General features: G+C 34.9%; 1 protein-coding gene across 1 annotated transcript; it reads right to left on the bottom strand.

Annotated features, from left to right (window-relative positions):
• Positions 1-11578: 11578 nt before the first annotated feature.
• Positions 11579-14072, bottom strand: LOC100965808 (protein Churchill-like). Its single transcript, XM_012803546.1, has 3 exons — positions 13982-14072; positions 11715-11882; positions 11579-11640 (listed from the first exon to the last, which is right to left on the bottom strand). The coding sequence occupies exons 1-3, from the start codon at positions 14070-14072 to the stop codon at positions 11579-11581; spliced, it is 321 nt and encodes a 106-aa protein (XP_012659000.1).
• Positions 14073-17910: the final 3838 nt, after the last annotated feature.

The following is a 17910-nucleotide window of genomic DNA, read 5'->3' as shown; positions in this document are numbered from 1 at the left end:
ACCTTAAATCATCTTTTGATTATTTACACAATGTAAATGCTGTATTGTTTAAGGAAGAATGACAAGAAAAATAAGCCTGTATATCTTCAGTACAGATGGTGTTTTTCCCCCAAATATTTTCCATTTGTGATTGGTTGATTCCATGGATGTAAAACCCTTGGGCCAACTGTAGGGCCAACTGTATTGTGCTTGTGCTGGACATTGGGAGTAGAAGACCTTGCAAGTGTGGAAAGGATTGGGTATATTTCTAATTTTATTATTCTGCTAAAGACTCTTGATCAGGTGGTATAACCTGATTTTTTTTAACTCATGTTTTACTGTTCCTTTTCATCTTATTCTACAACCAGAATTACAGGTCATTAGAAACAGAATGTTTTCTGTGCCTATTATATAAATTTCTGACATTGAATATGCTATTTAAGAGTAGAGTTTTTCAGACTTTTAATCAGGTGAAATCTTAGTGAATAAATTGACTTTATAAAAACTTAAAAAATTTAAAATTAAGAAGTGAAATATATTGAGTGGTGCCTGTGGCTGAAAGGAGTAGGGCGCCAGACCCCATATACTGGAGGGGGTGGGTTCAAACCCAGCCCCAGCCAAAAAAAAAAAAAAGTGAAATATTAATAGAATGGTATGTAAAAAGTAACAACAGTACATATATTAAAGGGTAAGTATTTTGTGGAATTTTTATTTTTGTAAATTTTTATTAAATCATAGCTGTGTACATTAATATAATCATGGGGTACAGTGTGCTGGTTTTATATACAATTTGGAATATTTTCATCAAACTGGTTAACATAGCCTTCACAGCATTTTCTTTGGAGGGAGGGTAATTGATGGGACCACACCTACAGTGCATCTTACAAGGAATTTTTATTTTTTAAGAGACTGAGTTTCTGTTGACCAGGCAGGATTGCAGCAACACAATTGTAGCTCACTGCAGCCTTGAACTCCTGGGCTCAAGCGATTCTCCTGCCTCAGCTTCTCCAGTAGCTATGGCTACACGAGCACACCACCACACCCAGCTAAGTTTTTTTTTTTTTTTTATTTAAAAGTGAGACTTGGTCTCACTTTATTGCCCAGGCTGGTCTTGAACTCCTAGGTTCAAGCCATCCACTTTGGCCTCCCAATGTGCTGGGATTACAGACTTGAACCACCGTAGCTGGCCATTTTATGAAATGTTTGTAGTCACATATGTATATGTGTGTGTGTGTGTGTGTGTCTATGTGTACCGCATATCATTATGTGGAATGCTTTTCTTACTGTGGATTGCCGAAAAAATAGGGAAACACAGGCTTAGACAGTCTTTTTTAATACATGAATCTGTGCTCATAGTAGATAAGTTTTATTTGCAAAGCTTTTTTAAACAAAAATATAAAAGTCCTTGGAAATAATATAGAGCATAAATAAATGAAATAGAGACTAGAAAAACAATAGAAACTCAGTGAAACTAACTGCTGTTTTTGGTAAAGATTCATAAAATTGACAAACCCTTATTAGCTAGACTAAGAAAGAGAGTAGACTCGATTAAAGTAAAAAATGAAAGAGGAGACATTATGGCAAATCCACAGAAATATAAAGGATCATAAGAAACTACTATCAACAATTACATGCCAACAAATTTGAAACCTAAAAAAACCTGATAAATTCCTAGAAACATATGAAGAAATAAAAAATCTGAACAGACCCATAATTAGTAAAGAGACTCAACCAATAATTAAAAACTTCCTAACAAAAGTCCAGGACTACATGGTTTCATTGGAGAATTCTACCAAACATCTAAAGGAGAAGTGACACTAATTCTTTGTAAATTCTTCCGGAAAAGTGAAGAAGGGGAAACACTAACAAAATTAATTTTCAGAGGTCAGCATTACCCTGATACCAAAGCCAGACAAAGATACTATGAAAAAACTATTGACTGATAGATACCCTTTATGAATATTATTACAAAAATCTTTAGCAAACTAAATTGAATAACACTTTAAAAGGATTACGTGTCATGACCAAGTAGAATTTATCTCTGAGAAGCAAGGATGGCCCAACATAGGAAAATCAATGTATGTTATATACCATATTAACAGAATGAAAGACAAAGACACATGATTATCTCAATTGATGCAGTAAAAGCATTTGACATAATTTAATGTACTTTCATGGTAAAAAACACTCAATAAACTACGGATAAAAGGAAATCACAGGTTATATATGTAAAGCTCACAGTTCACATTGTCCTCAATAGTGAAAAAGTAAAAACTTTTCCTCTATAATCAAGAACAAGACAAGGATGCTCATTTTTATCACTTTGTTCAAGACAATACCCACAAATCATTTGGGTTTCAATGTCGTAACAACTAAGGATATGAAAAGGAAATTAAGAAAATCCTATTTACAATGACATCGCCAAAAATAAAATGCTTAGGAATAAACTTTATCAATGAGGCAAAAGACTTGTACATTGAAAAGTATAAAGCATTGCTGAAAGAAAGACTATGTAAATAAACAGAAAGACATACACTTGATATTAGTATTCCTTTGATACCAAAGCCAGACACATTTTACCAATTGAATATCCCTAATGAGAAAATCCCAAATCTGAAATGTTCTAATGAACATTTCCTTTGACCCATGACTATGAGCATCATGTCAGTGCTCAAAAAGTTTCAGATTTTGGAACATTTCAGATTTTGGGTTTTCAGAGTAGGAGTACTCAACCTAACCTGTTCAAGAAGACTAATATCCCTAATGAATATTGATGCAGTATTTCTCATGGATTGGAAGACTTAGTATTGTTAAAATGCCTGTATCACACAAAGCAATGTACAGAGTCATTGCAACCTTATCAAAATCCTTATGGAAATCTTTTAGAAATATTAATAAAACTATCCTAAAATTCACATAGACTCTCCAAGGACCTTGAATAGTCGAAGCAACCTTAAAAAAGAAGAACAAATCTAGAGGTCTCTTATTTCCTGATTTCAAAACATATTACTGAGATATGGCAGTCAAAAATACTATGGTACTGGCATAAAGATAGACATACAGACCTATGACATAAACTGTAGTGCCTAGAAATAAAACCTTATATGTATAACATGGTCAAATGATCTTTGATGAGGGCACCAAGACTATAAAATGAGAAAAGGATAGTTTCTTTGACAAATGGTCTTGGGAACAGTGGATAGTCATGTGCAAAAGAGTGAAGATGGACCCTTATCATATACAAAATTTAACTCAGAATGGGTTAAACCTAAGACCTGTGACTGTGAAACGCCTGAAAGAAAACGTGGGAAAAAAGAATCATGACACTGAAATGAACAATAGTTTCTAGGATATGACACCAAAAGTACAAATAACAAAAACAAAGATTGAAAAATTGGACTACATCAAATTTGAAAACCTCTGTGCAGCAAGAAACAATCATCAGGGTGGCGTCTGTGGCTCAGGGGGTAGGGTGCCGGCCCCATATACTGAGGGTGGCGAGTTTGTAATGAATGGGGAAAGATATTTGCAAACCACATATGTATCAGATAAGGAGTTAATATTCAGAATATATTTTTTAAAAACCCTACAACTCAGTAATAAACAATCCAATTAAAAATGGGCAAAATCTCAACAGATGATTTTTGCAAAGACGATGATACACAAATGGCCAACATACATGTGAAAAGATAACGCAATATCTCTAATCATCAGGGAAATGCAAAGTCAAAACTATAATGAGACATCTCACACCTGTTAAAATGGTTACTATCAAAAAAAAAACAGAAAATAACAAAGTATTGGTAGGGATGTGGAGAGATTGCACATTGTTGGTGGGATTGTAAAGTGGCACAGCTGCTCTGGAAAACAGTATGGAAGTTCTTCCAAAAATTAAAAATAGAATTATCATATGATTAAGCGTTGTACTTTTGGGTAGATATAAAAAAAATTGAAAACAGGGTCTTCAAGAGATATTTGCAGTCCCATGTTCATTGCAGCATTATTCACAACAACCAAGATGTGGAGACAACTGAAGTGTCCCATCAATAGATGAATGGGTAAAAATGTGTATGTATGTATATGTATATACGCACATGTACTATACACATATACGAACACATATATGTTTAGTGAAATACTATTCAGCCTTAAAAAGAAGGAATTCCTATCATATGTCATGGTTAAACATTGAGAACACCATCCTAAGTGAGATAAGCCAACCTTAAAAAGATAAATACTGCATAATTTCACCTGTATGGGGTATCTAAAGTAGTAAAACTCATAGAAATGGAAACTAGGGCTGTAGGGAGGGGAAGTCAAGGAATTACTGTTCAGTGAGTATAGACCTTCAGTCACATGAAAGGAAAAGGTTCTAGAGATCTGTTGTACAGTGAGTTACAATACTGTACTATACACTTAACAATTTAAGAGGTAAGCACTCTGGGAGGCCTAGGTGGGTGGATTGCTTGAGCTCACAAGTTGGAGACCACCCTGAGTCAGAGCAAGACCTCATCTCTAAAAATAACTGGGTGTTGTGGTGGGTGCCTGTAGTCTAGCTACTTGGGAGGTTGAGGCAAGAGAACTGCTTGGCCCCGAGTTTGAGGTTGCCTGGAGGTATGGCACCATGGCACTCAACTGAGGGCAACAAAGTTGTTCCTGTCTCAACAACAACAACAAAAAATTTAAGAGGTAAATTTATATTATGTGTTTTTTTACCACAATTTAAAAAAAAGTCCATAAGCAAAATGTTCTCAGTGGCTATCTTTAGAAGTTGAGAAGCAGAAATTTCTTATTTTATTTTTCTGCTTATTTTGTAATCCTTTTGTATTAAAGAAAATAAAAACTTAACCTTTTTGTTAGTTTTACACTTTAACAATTTTTTCAAGTATAGTTTGTCCTTTTTAGAACTTTAAACCATGTATTATTTAAAAAACTATGGTGTTAAAGAAACCCTATTTTCTCTAGAGACCAAGAAAAAGAACTTTGTAATACAGTTTTGTCATCATAACATAGAGTGTGGCATAAAAACTCATCAATGACTATTAACTGCTACAGTTCTTTTGCATACTCATGCCTCCATTGTCGTCGAACTTCCACAAAGTCCCCCAATATAAGAAATGCAGAGGATGCCAAAAAAATGCATACACAATTTAAGAAAGAAAAATGTCCATCATATTACTCAATATGTGTGTATCAGAAAAGTGCATAATGTAAGGCACATGTGACTTCTGTGTTTATAAGAGGTGCTCAAAGTGGTTACCATCATTGTCCAGGCAGTTCTGATTATGGCTTCTGATTACTACTGCTTGAGTAATGTTGGGAGGCCTCCCAGATCTTCCCTTGTGCACATCCCACACAGTACCATGTGTCAAACTTATCAAGAGTTTGTGTTAGAGGTTCTTTTGCATACTCTTGCCTCCACTGTCGTCGAACTTCCACAACGTTGTCAAATTTCAAATACCACTTCAAAATGGTCTTACACTCCTCAAACGACAGCTGTGTGTGCTTCTGTCATTTTCTTTGACTGTCCTGCCTGTCACATGGTGACTGACACTAGTGTTGATTTGATTGACACCATCTTTTGAGTGAATCTCATACTATACACATTGCTACTGTAATTCAGTTCATCTTTGAAAAGTCATACATAGATGACAATGCTTAAAATGTGTATACTTTTTTTGGCACCCCTGGTATATTGGCTGTTGGTAAAGAAGCAAAGTTTATATAAATATGTATTCCTTAGACTTATTGAATTCAAATGACTGAAGAACTGATTTGTACAGGCTTTTAATATGTATTGACCTTTGCTAAGAATAATTTCTTCTCCTCATACTTGCTTCCTAAGCCATTCCTGTGAGGTATTTATCTCCTTAGCGCCACTGAAGCTATTCCAGTGTTAACAAATAACCCTCTGTCTTGCCAAATCTAATAGAAAATTCTGTTATTCCTATTTGATCTTTCAGCAACATTTAATGCGCTTGTTTACTCTTGCCTTTTAAAAATATTTTCTTCACTTCTCTTCTGGGATACTACGTGCGCCTCTTTACTTGCTAAGTTCTTATACAGACTCTTTTGCTGGCAGTCTCCTTTTCCTCACCTTTAAATCTTGGCATTCTCCCATGACTCAATCCCCCAGCCTTCCCTCTTACCCTGTTTCTTGGCTTAAGTCTTTATAGTGATGAACTCAAGAATTTTTATCTCTACTTCTTTCACCTTCAGATTTATATATCCAATTGCTTCCTTAACAACTGTATGGGATGTCCAAATGCTTTCAAATATAATATATCCAAATCAAAGAAATAATTCCAAATCTAAGGCCTTCCACAATTTCAAACATACAAATAAAGCCTTTATTTTCAGGGAAGATAAAAGTCAGGAAAAGTGCTCCTAAATTTTTTGAGGATAACTTTTACCTCATGTAATGTTGTCTAATTAGTTTTACTTTCTGATATTTGAATCATTAGTAGGTTTTGCTTGTTTTCATGATGATGAAAATCATTAAAATGATTAAATGATTCTTAAATGATTTAATCATTCTTAATTAAAATCATTATGAACTTTATAGAACAGAAAATGTAGAAATATGCTTACTTATACATTCATACTTTCAGTTGATTTTTTGATTTGGTATATTCCCATGCTGCTGAGGCAGACAAGACAGAAGAGAAAAAGTAGATTGTATTTGTCTTTGTGGGATTAACGTATAATCATTATAAAAATAATAAAGTATTTTGTATTTTTTTGTACTAAGTCTTTGAAATTCAGGAGTGTCTTGTATGGATGGCATATTTTAATTTAGACTAACCACATTTCAGGGGCTCAGTAGCTATTTGTGGCTAGATCATTCATAAACCAAAAAGTAGAGGTTGCTCAGCATTCTGAAATAGTTAAGGGTCTCTTCCCAACATTAAGTAATTTATGCTTTCTTGTGAAGTATATTAAAAAGTTCTTTCTTTTCTCCATTCATCATTTTCCTATGTATAGTAATTTTGTCTAATAAATTTCTGCCTAATCAGTGTCCATTACATTTGCTTTGTCCTACACCAGTTTAATGTCCTATATTACAAAAAATTAGCATATCTTTAAATTTTAGGTGGTTTTGTTTTAATTACAAACTTACCAATATTTTTAACAAATATAAACACTGTGATGTATGTAGTATAAATGATAATAATCCTTTATTTTATTTTATTTTATTTTATTTTATTTTGAGACAGGCCCTCAAGGTGTTGCCCTGGGTAGAGTGCCATGGTGTCACAGCTCACAGCAACCTCCAACTCCTGGGCTTACTCGATTCTCTTGCCTCATCTTCCCAAGTAGCTGGGACTATAGGCTTCTGCCCCAATGCCTGGCTGTTTTTTGGTTGTAGTTGTCATTGTTTGGCAGGCCTGGGCTGGATTCGAACCTGCCAGCTCTGGTGTATATGGCTGGTGCCTTAGCCACTTGAGCTATAGGCGCCAAGCCAGTAATCCTTTTAAATACTTTTTGCTCTTTCATTTTCTGCTGTCTCAGATGTAACCACTGTTAGCAATTTAGGATAGTTTCTCTCTCCTTAGAAATGTACTCTTAAGAGAAATTCTTGCTAATTTGAGAACATTGATACTTTGAAAATGCTTTTTTTGGAGATAGAGTCTCACTATGTTGCCTGGGTAGAGTGCTGTGGTATCACAGCTCATAGCATCCTCAAACTCTTTGGGCCTAAGCGATTCTTTTGCCTCAGCCTTCCAAGTATCTGGGACTACAGGTACCCGCCACAATGCTGGCTGTTTTTTGGTTGTAATTGTCTTTTTGTTTGGCAGGCCTGGGCTGGATTTGAACCCTCCAGGCTCAGGTGTATATGACTGGCGCCCTAGCTGCTGAGGTACGGGCGCCAAGTCGGAAAATACTACTTAAATTTAGTGAACCAGTTGTTCATGCTCATGCCTGCAATCTCAGCACTTTGGGAGGCTGAGGCAAGATTCCTTGAAACCAAGAGTTAGAGACAGCCTGAGCAATATTTCAAGACCCCATAGCTGCAAAAAAAAAAAGTAAAGCTATTGAAAAAGGAGACGTAGTATCATGGATTTATTAGGGATAATCTTTAGAAATGGAAACAATCATTTTACCATATATAGTATTTAATGAAATATGTTATAAATGTAGCTGTGGTAATTCTCAGAGTTAATAAAGAATGATGTGATAATTTTTCTATTAAAATTATGTGATAGTTGGACAGCATCCTTCATTTTTTTATTTTTATTTTTTAGCATTTATCATATAAATTAGACTAATATATCAGTTTTACCAAAACTATTGAGGGCTTTACTGGTTTCTTAAGAGATTTTCTTAAATACCTTGACATTTCCTTTCTCAATTCTTACTCTATCATCATCCTTGTTGAATTATCCCTTTTTTACTTGTTCGTGGATTTGATTTTGCCAGAATCCAAGGGTTTTGCTGTGAAATGAGCACTTTCTTCAATATTATTTTCATAGACGTTATAAAATCTGCATTCTTTACAAGATTTGTATTTTTACATTATAATTGAGTAGTGTTGTTTTAGTTTATGTGATTGAATGTTTACAACATTAGGCTATTAGTGGGAGATTGATAGCCAAAGCCTGGATATATCATTGTAAAGTGTACAGTAGAAATGGATTTTGCAGGGTTTTAGGGCACATTGGGAATATTTTTGTATTATAAGGATTTTTTTTACTCCCTCTACAACCTCGTAACTTAAAGAACTCAAGGCTTTAAGTAATAATTCAAACTTTATAGAGACGTTTATCATGTCTGGCAAATTAATATACATGTATCATTGAAGTAATCTCCTCAATGTGCTTATGAAGTTTATTATCTTCATTTTGTGCTTTGAGTAAACTAAAGCTTTTACCACATGTGAGTAATTTGTTCAAGGTAAGGGTTAGTGAAAGTATGGAGCTGGAATTCTAACCCACGAACCACACGTATACTTGACTACACACCCTTGTATACGCATATCACCATTGTGTGATAAAAAGATAAGTTGGAATTGTAATTTTTTTCCACTTAGCATTATGTTTTATATATTGCTCCATTGTAGGGCTGTGCCATAATCAAAAAAAATTACTCTTATTTAGGTTGTTTACAGTTTGTTTATGTTACTTTTACTAATGGTTACTGTTCTTAGTAACTAAGAGGCTTAGATTTTAATAGCCATGTGGGAAATAAGAGTGGAGGCATGGAGCTTGGGAGAAATGAGGAGTTGGAAACCAAGTTTACTTCCTAAGGCCTTAAATCTCAAAGGATTGTACTCTCACGCAAAGGGTAAACAAGAAAAAAATTATTCAGAGTGACAGAAAGGGAGTAAGTAGCCATGTATGTTATCAGAGTTCTGAGTGAAGGGGAAATGTTTCCTCTAAGAATTTATAGCTACTATGTTACCTGCATATGAGTTTGTATTTCCAATGTATATCAACCACCTGGTCCATGTTGTCTGACTGTATGACATTCTCTTAGATAAAGCTCCACCGAAGTTGAGTTTACTACCCAGAATTATAAAACAATAAAAATTATTTTGACAGTATCTTAACCAAAAGTCAGAGACTCAGTAAAAAGCAGAATTAAATCTTCAAGAACTTCAGAGAGGAGGATGATTAAACATTCAATGCTATAGTAAAAATTTAATATAATTTTAAATCAATTAAAATTAAAACAATGTTTTACATAATAAAATAATCATTAGATAATAACATAAAAATATTAAAAGTGGTTTAAGATACAAGAAGAGAACAGAAATAAGAGAACAACAGAAAAACTATTAAAAAAACATAAGATTAGGGAAAGGATGGGGAAAAACAGTTTAAAAATCTTAGTCATTAAAATTTAAAAACTAATTGGATTGGGTGAAATGCAGAATATGCAGGTTTGAAGAGAAAAACCAACGACAGGAAAGAAGATAAAGCTGAAGATATTGCCCAGAATGGGCAGAATTGAGAGAGTCAGAGCTCAAATACTCAAATTCAGGAATCACAGTGTTGTTTCAGTGGAAAAATAGTATTAAATACATACCTAAACGTATAGTAAGTACTTGAGAATACCAAAGACAAAAGGGAATATTTTAAGAATCATCAGAGAGGAAGAAGAGAGAACTTACAAAGCAATGACATTTAAGCTGACAATGATTTCTTTTTCTTTTATTTTATATTAACCAAAATTCGCACTTTATTCAGTTTCTAACAAGTATCTTTTTCTAGTACAAGATTGCATTTAGGGTACTACATTACATTTAGTCATCATGTCTTTTTAGGGCTTTCTTGTCTGTGACAGTTTTTTAGACTTTCTCCCTGTTTTTTGATGACTTTGACAGTTTATTTATTTATTTTTTTGAGACAGAGTCTCAAGCTGTTGCCCTGGGTATAGCGCTGTGGTGTCATAGCTCACAGCAACCTTCTACTCTTGGGCTTAAGTGGTTCTCTTGCCTCAGCCTCCTAAGTAGCTGGGACTACAGGCGCCTGCCTCATTGCCCAACTATTTTTTGGTTGTAGTTGTCATTGTTGTTTGGCAGCCCAAGCTGAATTCGAACCCACCAGCTCCAGTGTATGTGGCTGGCGCCTTAGCCACTTGAGATACAGGTGCCAAGCCAGACTTTGACAGTTTTGAGGATTCCTTGTCAGACATACCAGATATTTTGTAGGATGTCCCTCAATTGGAATTTGTCTAATATTTTTCTCATGATCAGACTGGGGCTGTAGGATTTGAGGAGAAAGACCACAGAGGTAAAGTGGCATTCTCATCATATCAAGGGTACATGTCACAAACAGGGCTTATCGTGGATGATGTTAACCTTGATCCGTGGCTGAGCTAGTGTTTGCCCTGTTTCTTCATTGTAAAGTTACTCTTTTCTCTGCTTTCCATATTATACTCGTTGCAAGGAAGTCAGTACACAGAGCACACACTTAAACAGTAGGGAGTATCTGTAAGAGTTACTTGGAATTTTCCTGCACAAGAGATTTGTTTGTCCTCTCCTATCTATTTAAGTATTTGTGTATGGACTTAGAGATATTTATTATATAGTTTGGGTTATAATCTAATACTACTTTATTTTCTTGTTCAAATTGTTCCAGCTTTGTTCCCTGGGAGCTCTTTCACTTGTGACTGTCTGTGTGACATACTCGCAATCACTATAATTTTTTTTGTGTGTATGTATAGCACTTCATTTTTCTGTGGCACAAGATGATCCAAGTTTATCTTGTATATTTCCTGCCCCAGTGGTAGAAGCAGTCATCTTGCCAAGGAGCCCTAGTTGCTTTTCTTGGAAACCAAGATTGGAGCACAAGATGTGCTCCCCCTTTTATCTATTTTCTGGCTATATAACTGCTAACAAAGATGCTTCACTCTGGCTGTACTGATGGGAAACTTCAAACTTTAGCAGAAAAGCTCAGTTCTAACAATTTCCTAAATTACTTTTTCTCTCAAAAGATAGGTTAGTCTAAGCAGAAAAAAATATATACGAAGCATTTTCATTATAAACTAAGTGAGACAAACCATTGGGCTTGCTATATTGTAAACCAACCCACCACCATTAAAAAAAGAACTGCAGAATGGTCCTTAGAATAACAGAGTCATTTGTCGGGGGTCATCAGGGAAAATACTGATGGAATCTTCTGCTTTGCCACATAACAGACACAGCATGGTATACTCCTGAAATTTATCCGTGATACTGAATGTATACTCATGCCTGGCTGTTACGTGATGACAGTTCTTACACGGATCTGGATCACAGGTCACTATTTCTTCTTCATCTTCTTCTTTTGAGGATTTGTTCGTGATCAGCATAAAATCCCTACCACACACTGCACAGCCTGTAAAGTTCAGCAAGAAAGATCCATTCTCTAGGCAGGTGTTACCCCTGTTAGGATACTCCTTCTCCACACAGTCCCCACCTAACAGTGATTTCTTAACAGAAATAATACAGGTCAATTTATTTAAGGGTGGAAGCAATGTGAAGATATTTTCAGAGAAAAACTAAGAGTATGTAAGATGGTGTTACTAGATGAAGATGGTACAGCTGCCTGTTACTCTCAGCCAATATACAGAGACAGGCATGGTTCCACCAAACTTTATCAAAAGGTGGGTGATTCTGGAGAACAGTGAGAGTAGCCTCTCCAAGACTGTTCTGTTCTTCTATTTCGAAAATCACAGTTTTATACATAAAAGTTAAAAGTAAAAATAACGTTAATCTTTATCTTAAATAACAGTAATGGGCATATAACCCATGACCTATAATAAACAGTAATCAGTGTAACCCATGACCCAAACAACATTCCAATTCAAAAGTTAATCTTCTAAATCAGTTCCCCTACACTACTCAAGATAAACACTTGTAGGTTAAAGCTGAATTTACAAAGCAGCAAGAATAGGTGACAGGAGGTGAAGATCATGCAGGATCTAAACCGACCAGACCATAGCCCTAAGCCTGAATGACTCCATCTTATTCTCACTACATGTGCTTTCAATGAAAGGGATTGTGAAGCAAATTTATTGTACAGTTTCTAGAAGACAGGTACAAATAATAATTAACTTGAGATATTTAGATAAGTATATTAAAATGCTAAAAACAGACTAGAGATAGAATTTATAGCTTTCGTGGCAATAGAGGAAAAGTAAATCTGATCAATCTCAAGGAAAGGAGGAAAAGAAAACTACAAAGAAATAAGGTAAATGAAAAGGAAGCACAAAATGTAAAAGCTGAAATACATTGAGAAGTATCCACAATCACAATAAATATAAATGAATTAAACTTGATAATTAAAAGACTGAAGTTGACACATTGGGTAAAGAATACACAATTCAGCTCCAGGCTCATTGGAAGAAAGATACCTAAAACATGATGACAGTGAAAGGACAACCACTCAAAGATAATTAACTTCTGAAAGTTGCTATAGGTATATATACTTTTAGACAAAATAGAGTTTAGGGCCCCCTCAAAAAAAAAAAAATTGACAATAGAAAAAGGTCACTATATAATGATACATGTAACTACTAGGAAGACAAAACAATTATAAGTACCTGCTATGGTTGAGATGTAGTTTGACCCTGCCAAAATTCATGTTGAAATTTTTTATTTTTTATTTTTAGAGACAAGGTCTTGCTATGTTGCCCATGCTGGAGTGCAGTGACTCAAACTCCTGGCCTCAAGTGATCTTCCTCCTCAGCCAAGGAGCAGGGACTCTAGGTTTTGCTCCCAATGTTAAAGGCCTTTCATGACCCCAGTTGCAAAAGAAATTCGTAAAAATGCAACATGGCTTTATATTAAACAAGCAGTATAGTTTTCCTCCTCCATTACTGGAATTTCTCTGCTGGGTCCTTGGTCTTGAGAAATCAAAGAATGAATTCACAAATCGCAGAATAAGGAATGCAAAGCCTTTGGCTCAATAGAAGGGTTCCCAAGTGAGTTGCTGATTTTGACTGTCTGCCTAGAGTTTTATAAGCAGTTTCTTCCTTCCCAGTAGGCAGGAGGATTTGGGGAAATGGCATGTATGTCTAAAATATATGTCACAGCCATTGGTGCAAAAGGCCTATGGACAGAAATTAATTTTAAAACAGTTGTTGTATAGCAATGTGGCATGTTTTGGGTTTCAGCTTTTCCGCGGGAGTGGTGACTTAGATGGAACTTTGATCTAACTAGTCTATGAGCCTGCTTAGGCCTAGAAAATGAAGTTATTGTCCACCCTTAGGTAGAGGGACCTGCATCACCTCCATTGGTGGTTTCACTTTCTATGATTTCAGTTACTCATAGTCACCCATGGTCTGAAAATATTATATACAGTAAGATATTTTGAGAGAGAGACCATATTCACATAATTTTTATTATAGTATATTGTTATAATTATTCTATTTTGTTATTGTTAATCTCTTACTGTGCTGAATTTATAAATTAAACTTTATCACAGATTTGTATGTATTGGGAAAAACTTAAGTTTAGTACTATCTATGTAGAGATTCTGGAATATATTCTTGCAGATAAGGGAGGGCTACTTACCTCGAAAGTCCTCAACATAGGAATGCTTCTCCTTTTTGTACGTCTGTGAGATATTATGAAACATGGTCTTTGCCAGGTAATGGTTGCTCATGCCTGTAATCCTAGCAGTCAGGGAGGCTGAGGTGGGCTCAAACTCGTAAGCACAGGCAATCCACCTGCCTCAGCAAGAGTGAGGCAGGCTCAAGAATGCCTGAGCAAGGGTGAGACCCTGTCTCTACTAAAAATGAAAAACGGAGACAAGAGAATTCCTTGAGCCCAAGAGTTTGAGGTTGCTGTGAGGTATGACACCATGGCACTCTACCAAGGCTGACAAAGTGAGACTCTGTGTCAAAAAAAAAAAAGAAAAATGGTCTTAGTCAGTGGTATATTGGAGCATCTTCTACTGGCCTGAGAGCTGATTGTTTAAGTTTTAGGAATTCTGTAGAGTGATTACTAAACACAGCTATTTTTAAAACATTAAATTACATAGGCTTACTTAAATAACTTATATATTTTTGAAAGGTAATAAATACTTAAAACTCATCACTACCTAGTTATTTTACTACATTTTATTATGACTTACGCTTTTGATGTTATTTACATATATTTTACCTCTGTGGTTGAAATCCTGTATAAGAATATATTTCACATATTTTCCAAACTCTTTTTTTTTTTAATTGAATGGTAACTATGTACGTTAATGCACTTCTGAGGTACAGTGTGGAGTTTTCACATGCAATCCGAAATACTTCCATCAAACTGGTCAACACAGCCTTCATGTCATTTTCTCACTTATTGTTTTAAAACGTTCACATTCTACTCTTAGAAGATTCACTTTATTTTCCAAACTCTTATGTTCAATGAGGTCTCATTGATGGCTTGAAATTAGCCATTTATACTACAGAGATTGGCAAATGCCATATAGCAGGGCTTGATTTATTGATTGTTTAGACTTACAGTGATGGGAGAAAATGCTATTAAAGAAAACATATCATATCTTAAGCTATTATATTGTGTAATAACTAAAAAAATACAAAAATATATTCCTTCATTGTTCAAAAATGATAATCTACTTCAGTTTAGAAGTCACTCACATCATTGATACCATTGATGTAAACAAAAACATCAAGTAATTGGAAAGGTGGTTGCTCAACATTTACCAGCACACTGTTGGTCTTGGCACAGTTGAATTGAAAATTTCCTAGGAAATTCAAAATTTCCTATTTTGGTAGGAAATACTGTAAATAATATAAATTTATCATATTGTTATTCAACTTTAGGAAATAGTATTATGATAATATGATAATATGTGGTCTTTAAGAAAGAAAGAAAGGTTGAGTTTTAAGTCATTAACCATAGCATATAATAATTCAGAAATATATAATTCGAAGCTTTTGATAGGTCCATTGCAGATTAAAATAGAATCATAGAATTTAGAGTTTGAAGAATGCTTAAAATTAATGTTAGACCCCCTTGTCTTATAAATGGAAATTCTTTCCTGGTATATGTCACCCATCTAGCCTTTATTTAAATTCTTCTAAAGATAGACTTTATTTCCTGACAGTAACACTGGAGAACTCTAGAAGTTGAGTTCTCTCTTATATTGGGTCAGACTTTGTTTCCTGTCACTTCTACCAGTTGGTTCTAGTACTGACTTCTAGAGAAACAGAGAAGAAAAATTTGTCTGTTCTATAGAGCAACCAATCCTTCAGGTATAAAGTTAGCTGTGGGTTTTCATTTAGGTCTCCTTCGGAAGAAGTATACCTTTAGTTCCTGTAACTAAACATCATGTGGCATATTTTCTAGACTCTGTAATCTAAGACTGTATTGCCTTTTAAACATCTGCATCACTGTTTCTTGGCTTTTATTGACCTTGTGGATAAAGTAAAAGTCTTAAAAAGTCTTTGGTCTTTCTTTGCACACACAGAAGTCAAGTCTTCTGTCTTCTGTTTGATTATTTTTTTCTTAAATTCCAAAACAGATCCTTGTATTTATTATTTATTTCATACCTTCATATTGCTTTTAGCATAGCATTTCAGATTATGGAAATGATACTGAATAATAATTTTACTTATTTTTTTAGAGACAGAGTCTCTGTTGCCCCACTTAGAGTGCAGTTTTGACATCATAACTCACTATAACCTCAGACTCCTGGGCTCAGTGGATCCTCCTCCCTCAGCCTCCTAATAGCTGGCATTGCAGGCATGCACCACCATTTCCAGCTAATTTTTCTCACTCTTGCTCAGGCTAGTCTTGAATTCCTGACCTCAAGCAATCCTCCTACCTCAACCTCTCAAAGTGCTGGGATTATTACAGGCATGAGTCACTATGCCTGGCCCACTTTTGATATTTATTAATCCTATCACCTTTGTGTCAGTTGCACATTCAAGAAGCATTCCATATTTATTGTCCCTCCAAATTATTGTTTAAGATACGGAATTTCAAAGGGCTGTGGGGCATAGTCCTCCTTTAGATAAACTCTAAATTTACATCTACCCGTTATTAATACTTTTCATTGTTGTGAGTTCTCTAAACAGTTCTGTTAAGTAGTCCACATTTTACCATTTTACATCCAAAAGTTCATCATGTTTTTTTTTTTTTTTTCAAATACTTATTAGGAGATAGGCTATGTGTTTGGCATCCCTTCAAATGAAACAACCTTTAGTACTTCTTTCGTCTTTGAATATTAGGCATTTCTTGAAAAATCCTGGCATACCACATGTTAAAATCATGTTCTTCTACAAATGCAAAGATAGAAAATCCATTAAGAATGGTGGGCTGTGGCCATTAAGACATCAAATCAGAAAAGGATCAAGAAGACATCATCACTGGAGATACTTGATGATCCAGGCCATGGTATTATTTGGACTGAAAGAAAATGGTCTGTGCCATAAGAGCAGAGCTTCTTTATGGAGCAAGTATTCTGAATCAGGTGATATTTAGGGATCTGGTATAAATAGGATTTGTTAGCCCTTTTTTCTCTTCTTTCGCATTGTGTTTTTCTTTTCTCTTTTCTTTCTTTTTTTTTTTTTTTTGAGACAGCCTCACTATGTTGCCCTCGGTAAAGTGCTATGGCATCACAGTTCACAGCAACCTCAAACTCTTGGGCTTATGTGATTCTCTTGCCTCACCCTCCCAAGTAGCTGGGACTACAGGCACCTGCCACAATGCCCGGCTATTTGTTGTTGTTGTTATTGTTGTAGTTGTCATTGTTGTTTTAGCTGACCCAGGCTAGTTCAAACCTGCCAGCCTCAGTCTATGGGGCTGGTGCCCATAACCATTGTGCTATGGGTGCCGAGCCCATTTTGTCTTTCTTTTGAAACGTATGTTGTAGAATATCAACAGTGGATGCATCTCAGTGTTTATCCGTGTTTCGTTCTGTGTATTGCAACTAACTCCTTAATCTCTTTGCTTTGAACAAATTAATACCTTCTTCATAACATTATTTTAAAGATTGAAAGAATAACTTGAGTATGAATTTGCCTAGCACATTTCCTTCTATTTAGTACATAGTAGATAAAAGTTTATTTAATATTTGTTAAATTTCTTGTCCTAACCATGATAGAGGTTGTCATGAAGTTACTGGAGTTAAATCATCTCATCATGGTTTCTTTGGTTTCTATCTTCTTTCATTCTACTGAAGGATGGATTAGTAGATCTGTTGCATTACTGCTATAAGCAGGAAAAATTTATATTAATAAATTTTAATTTTTATAAGTTAATAGTTAAATAGTATTAATATAATAATGCATTTCTCTTTTCCTCTGCCTTATTCTTTTCTAAAAATATCTTAGATCAAAAGCAGCATCTTTTAGGAAGCATTCCCTATTTAGTTTTTTCATTTTCTGGCCAACATTCAAATTACTCAAATCATTTTATTTATATACATATATTTGTGTTGAACACATGTGGCTTTGGGGGGTCATGTTTTATGAGTACTTGATTAGTGG

Source organism: Otolemur garnettii, unplaced genomic scaffold, assembly GCF_000181295.1.
Source record: "Otolemur garnettii isolate 467f Iridium unplaced genomic scaffold, OtoGar3 scaffold00021, whole genome shotgun sequence".
Taxonomy (NCBI): domain Eukaryota; kingdom Metazoa; phylum Chordata; class Mammalia; order Primates; family Galagidae; genus Otolemur; species Otolemur garnettii.
The sequence above is the reverse complement of the archived record's forward strand: the minus strand, read 5'-3'. Positions and strand labels throughout refer to the sequence as shown.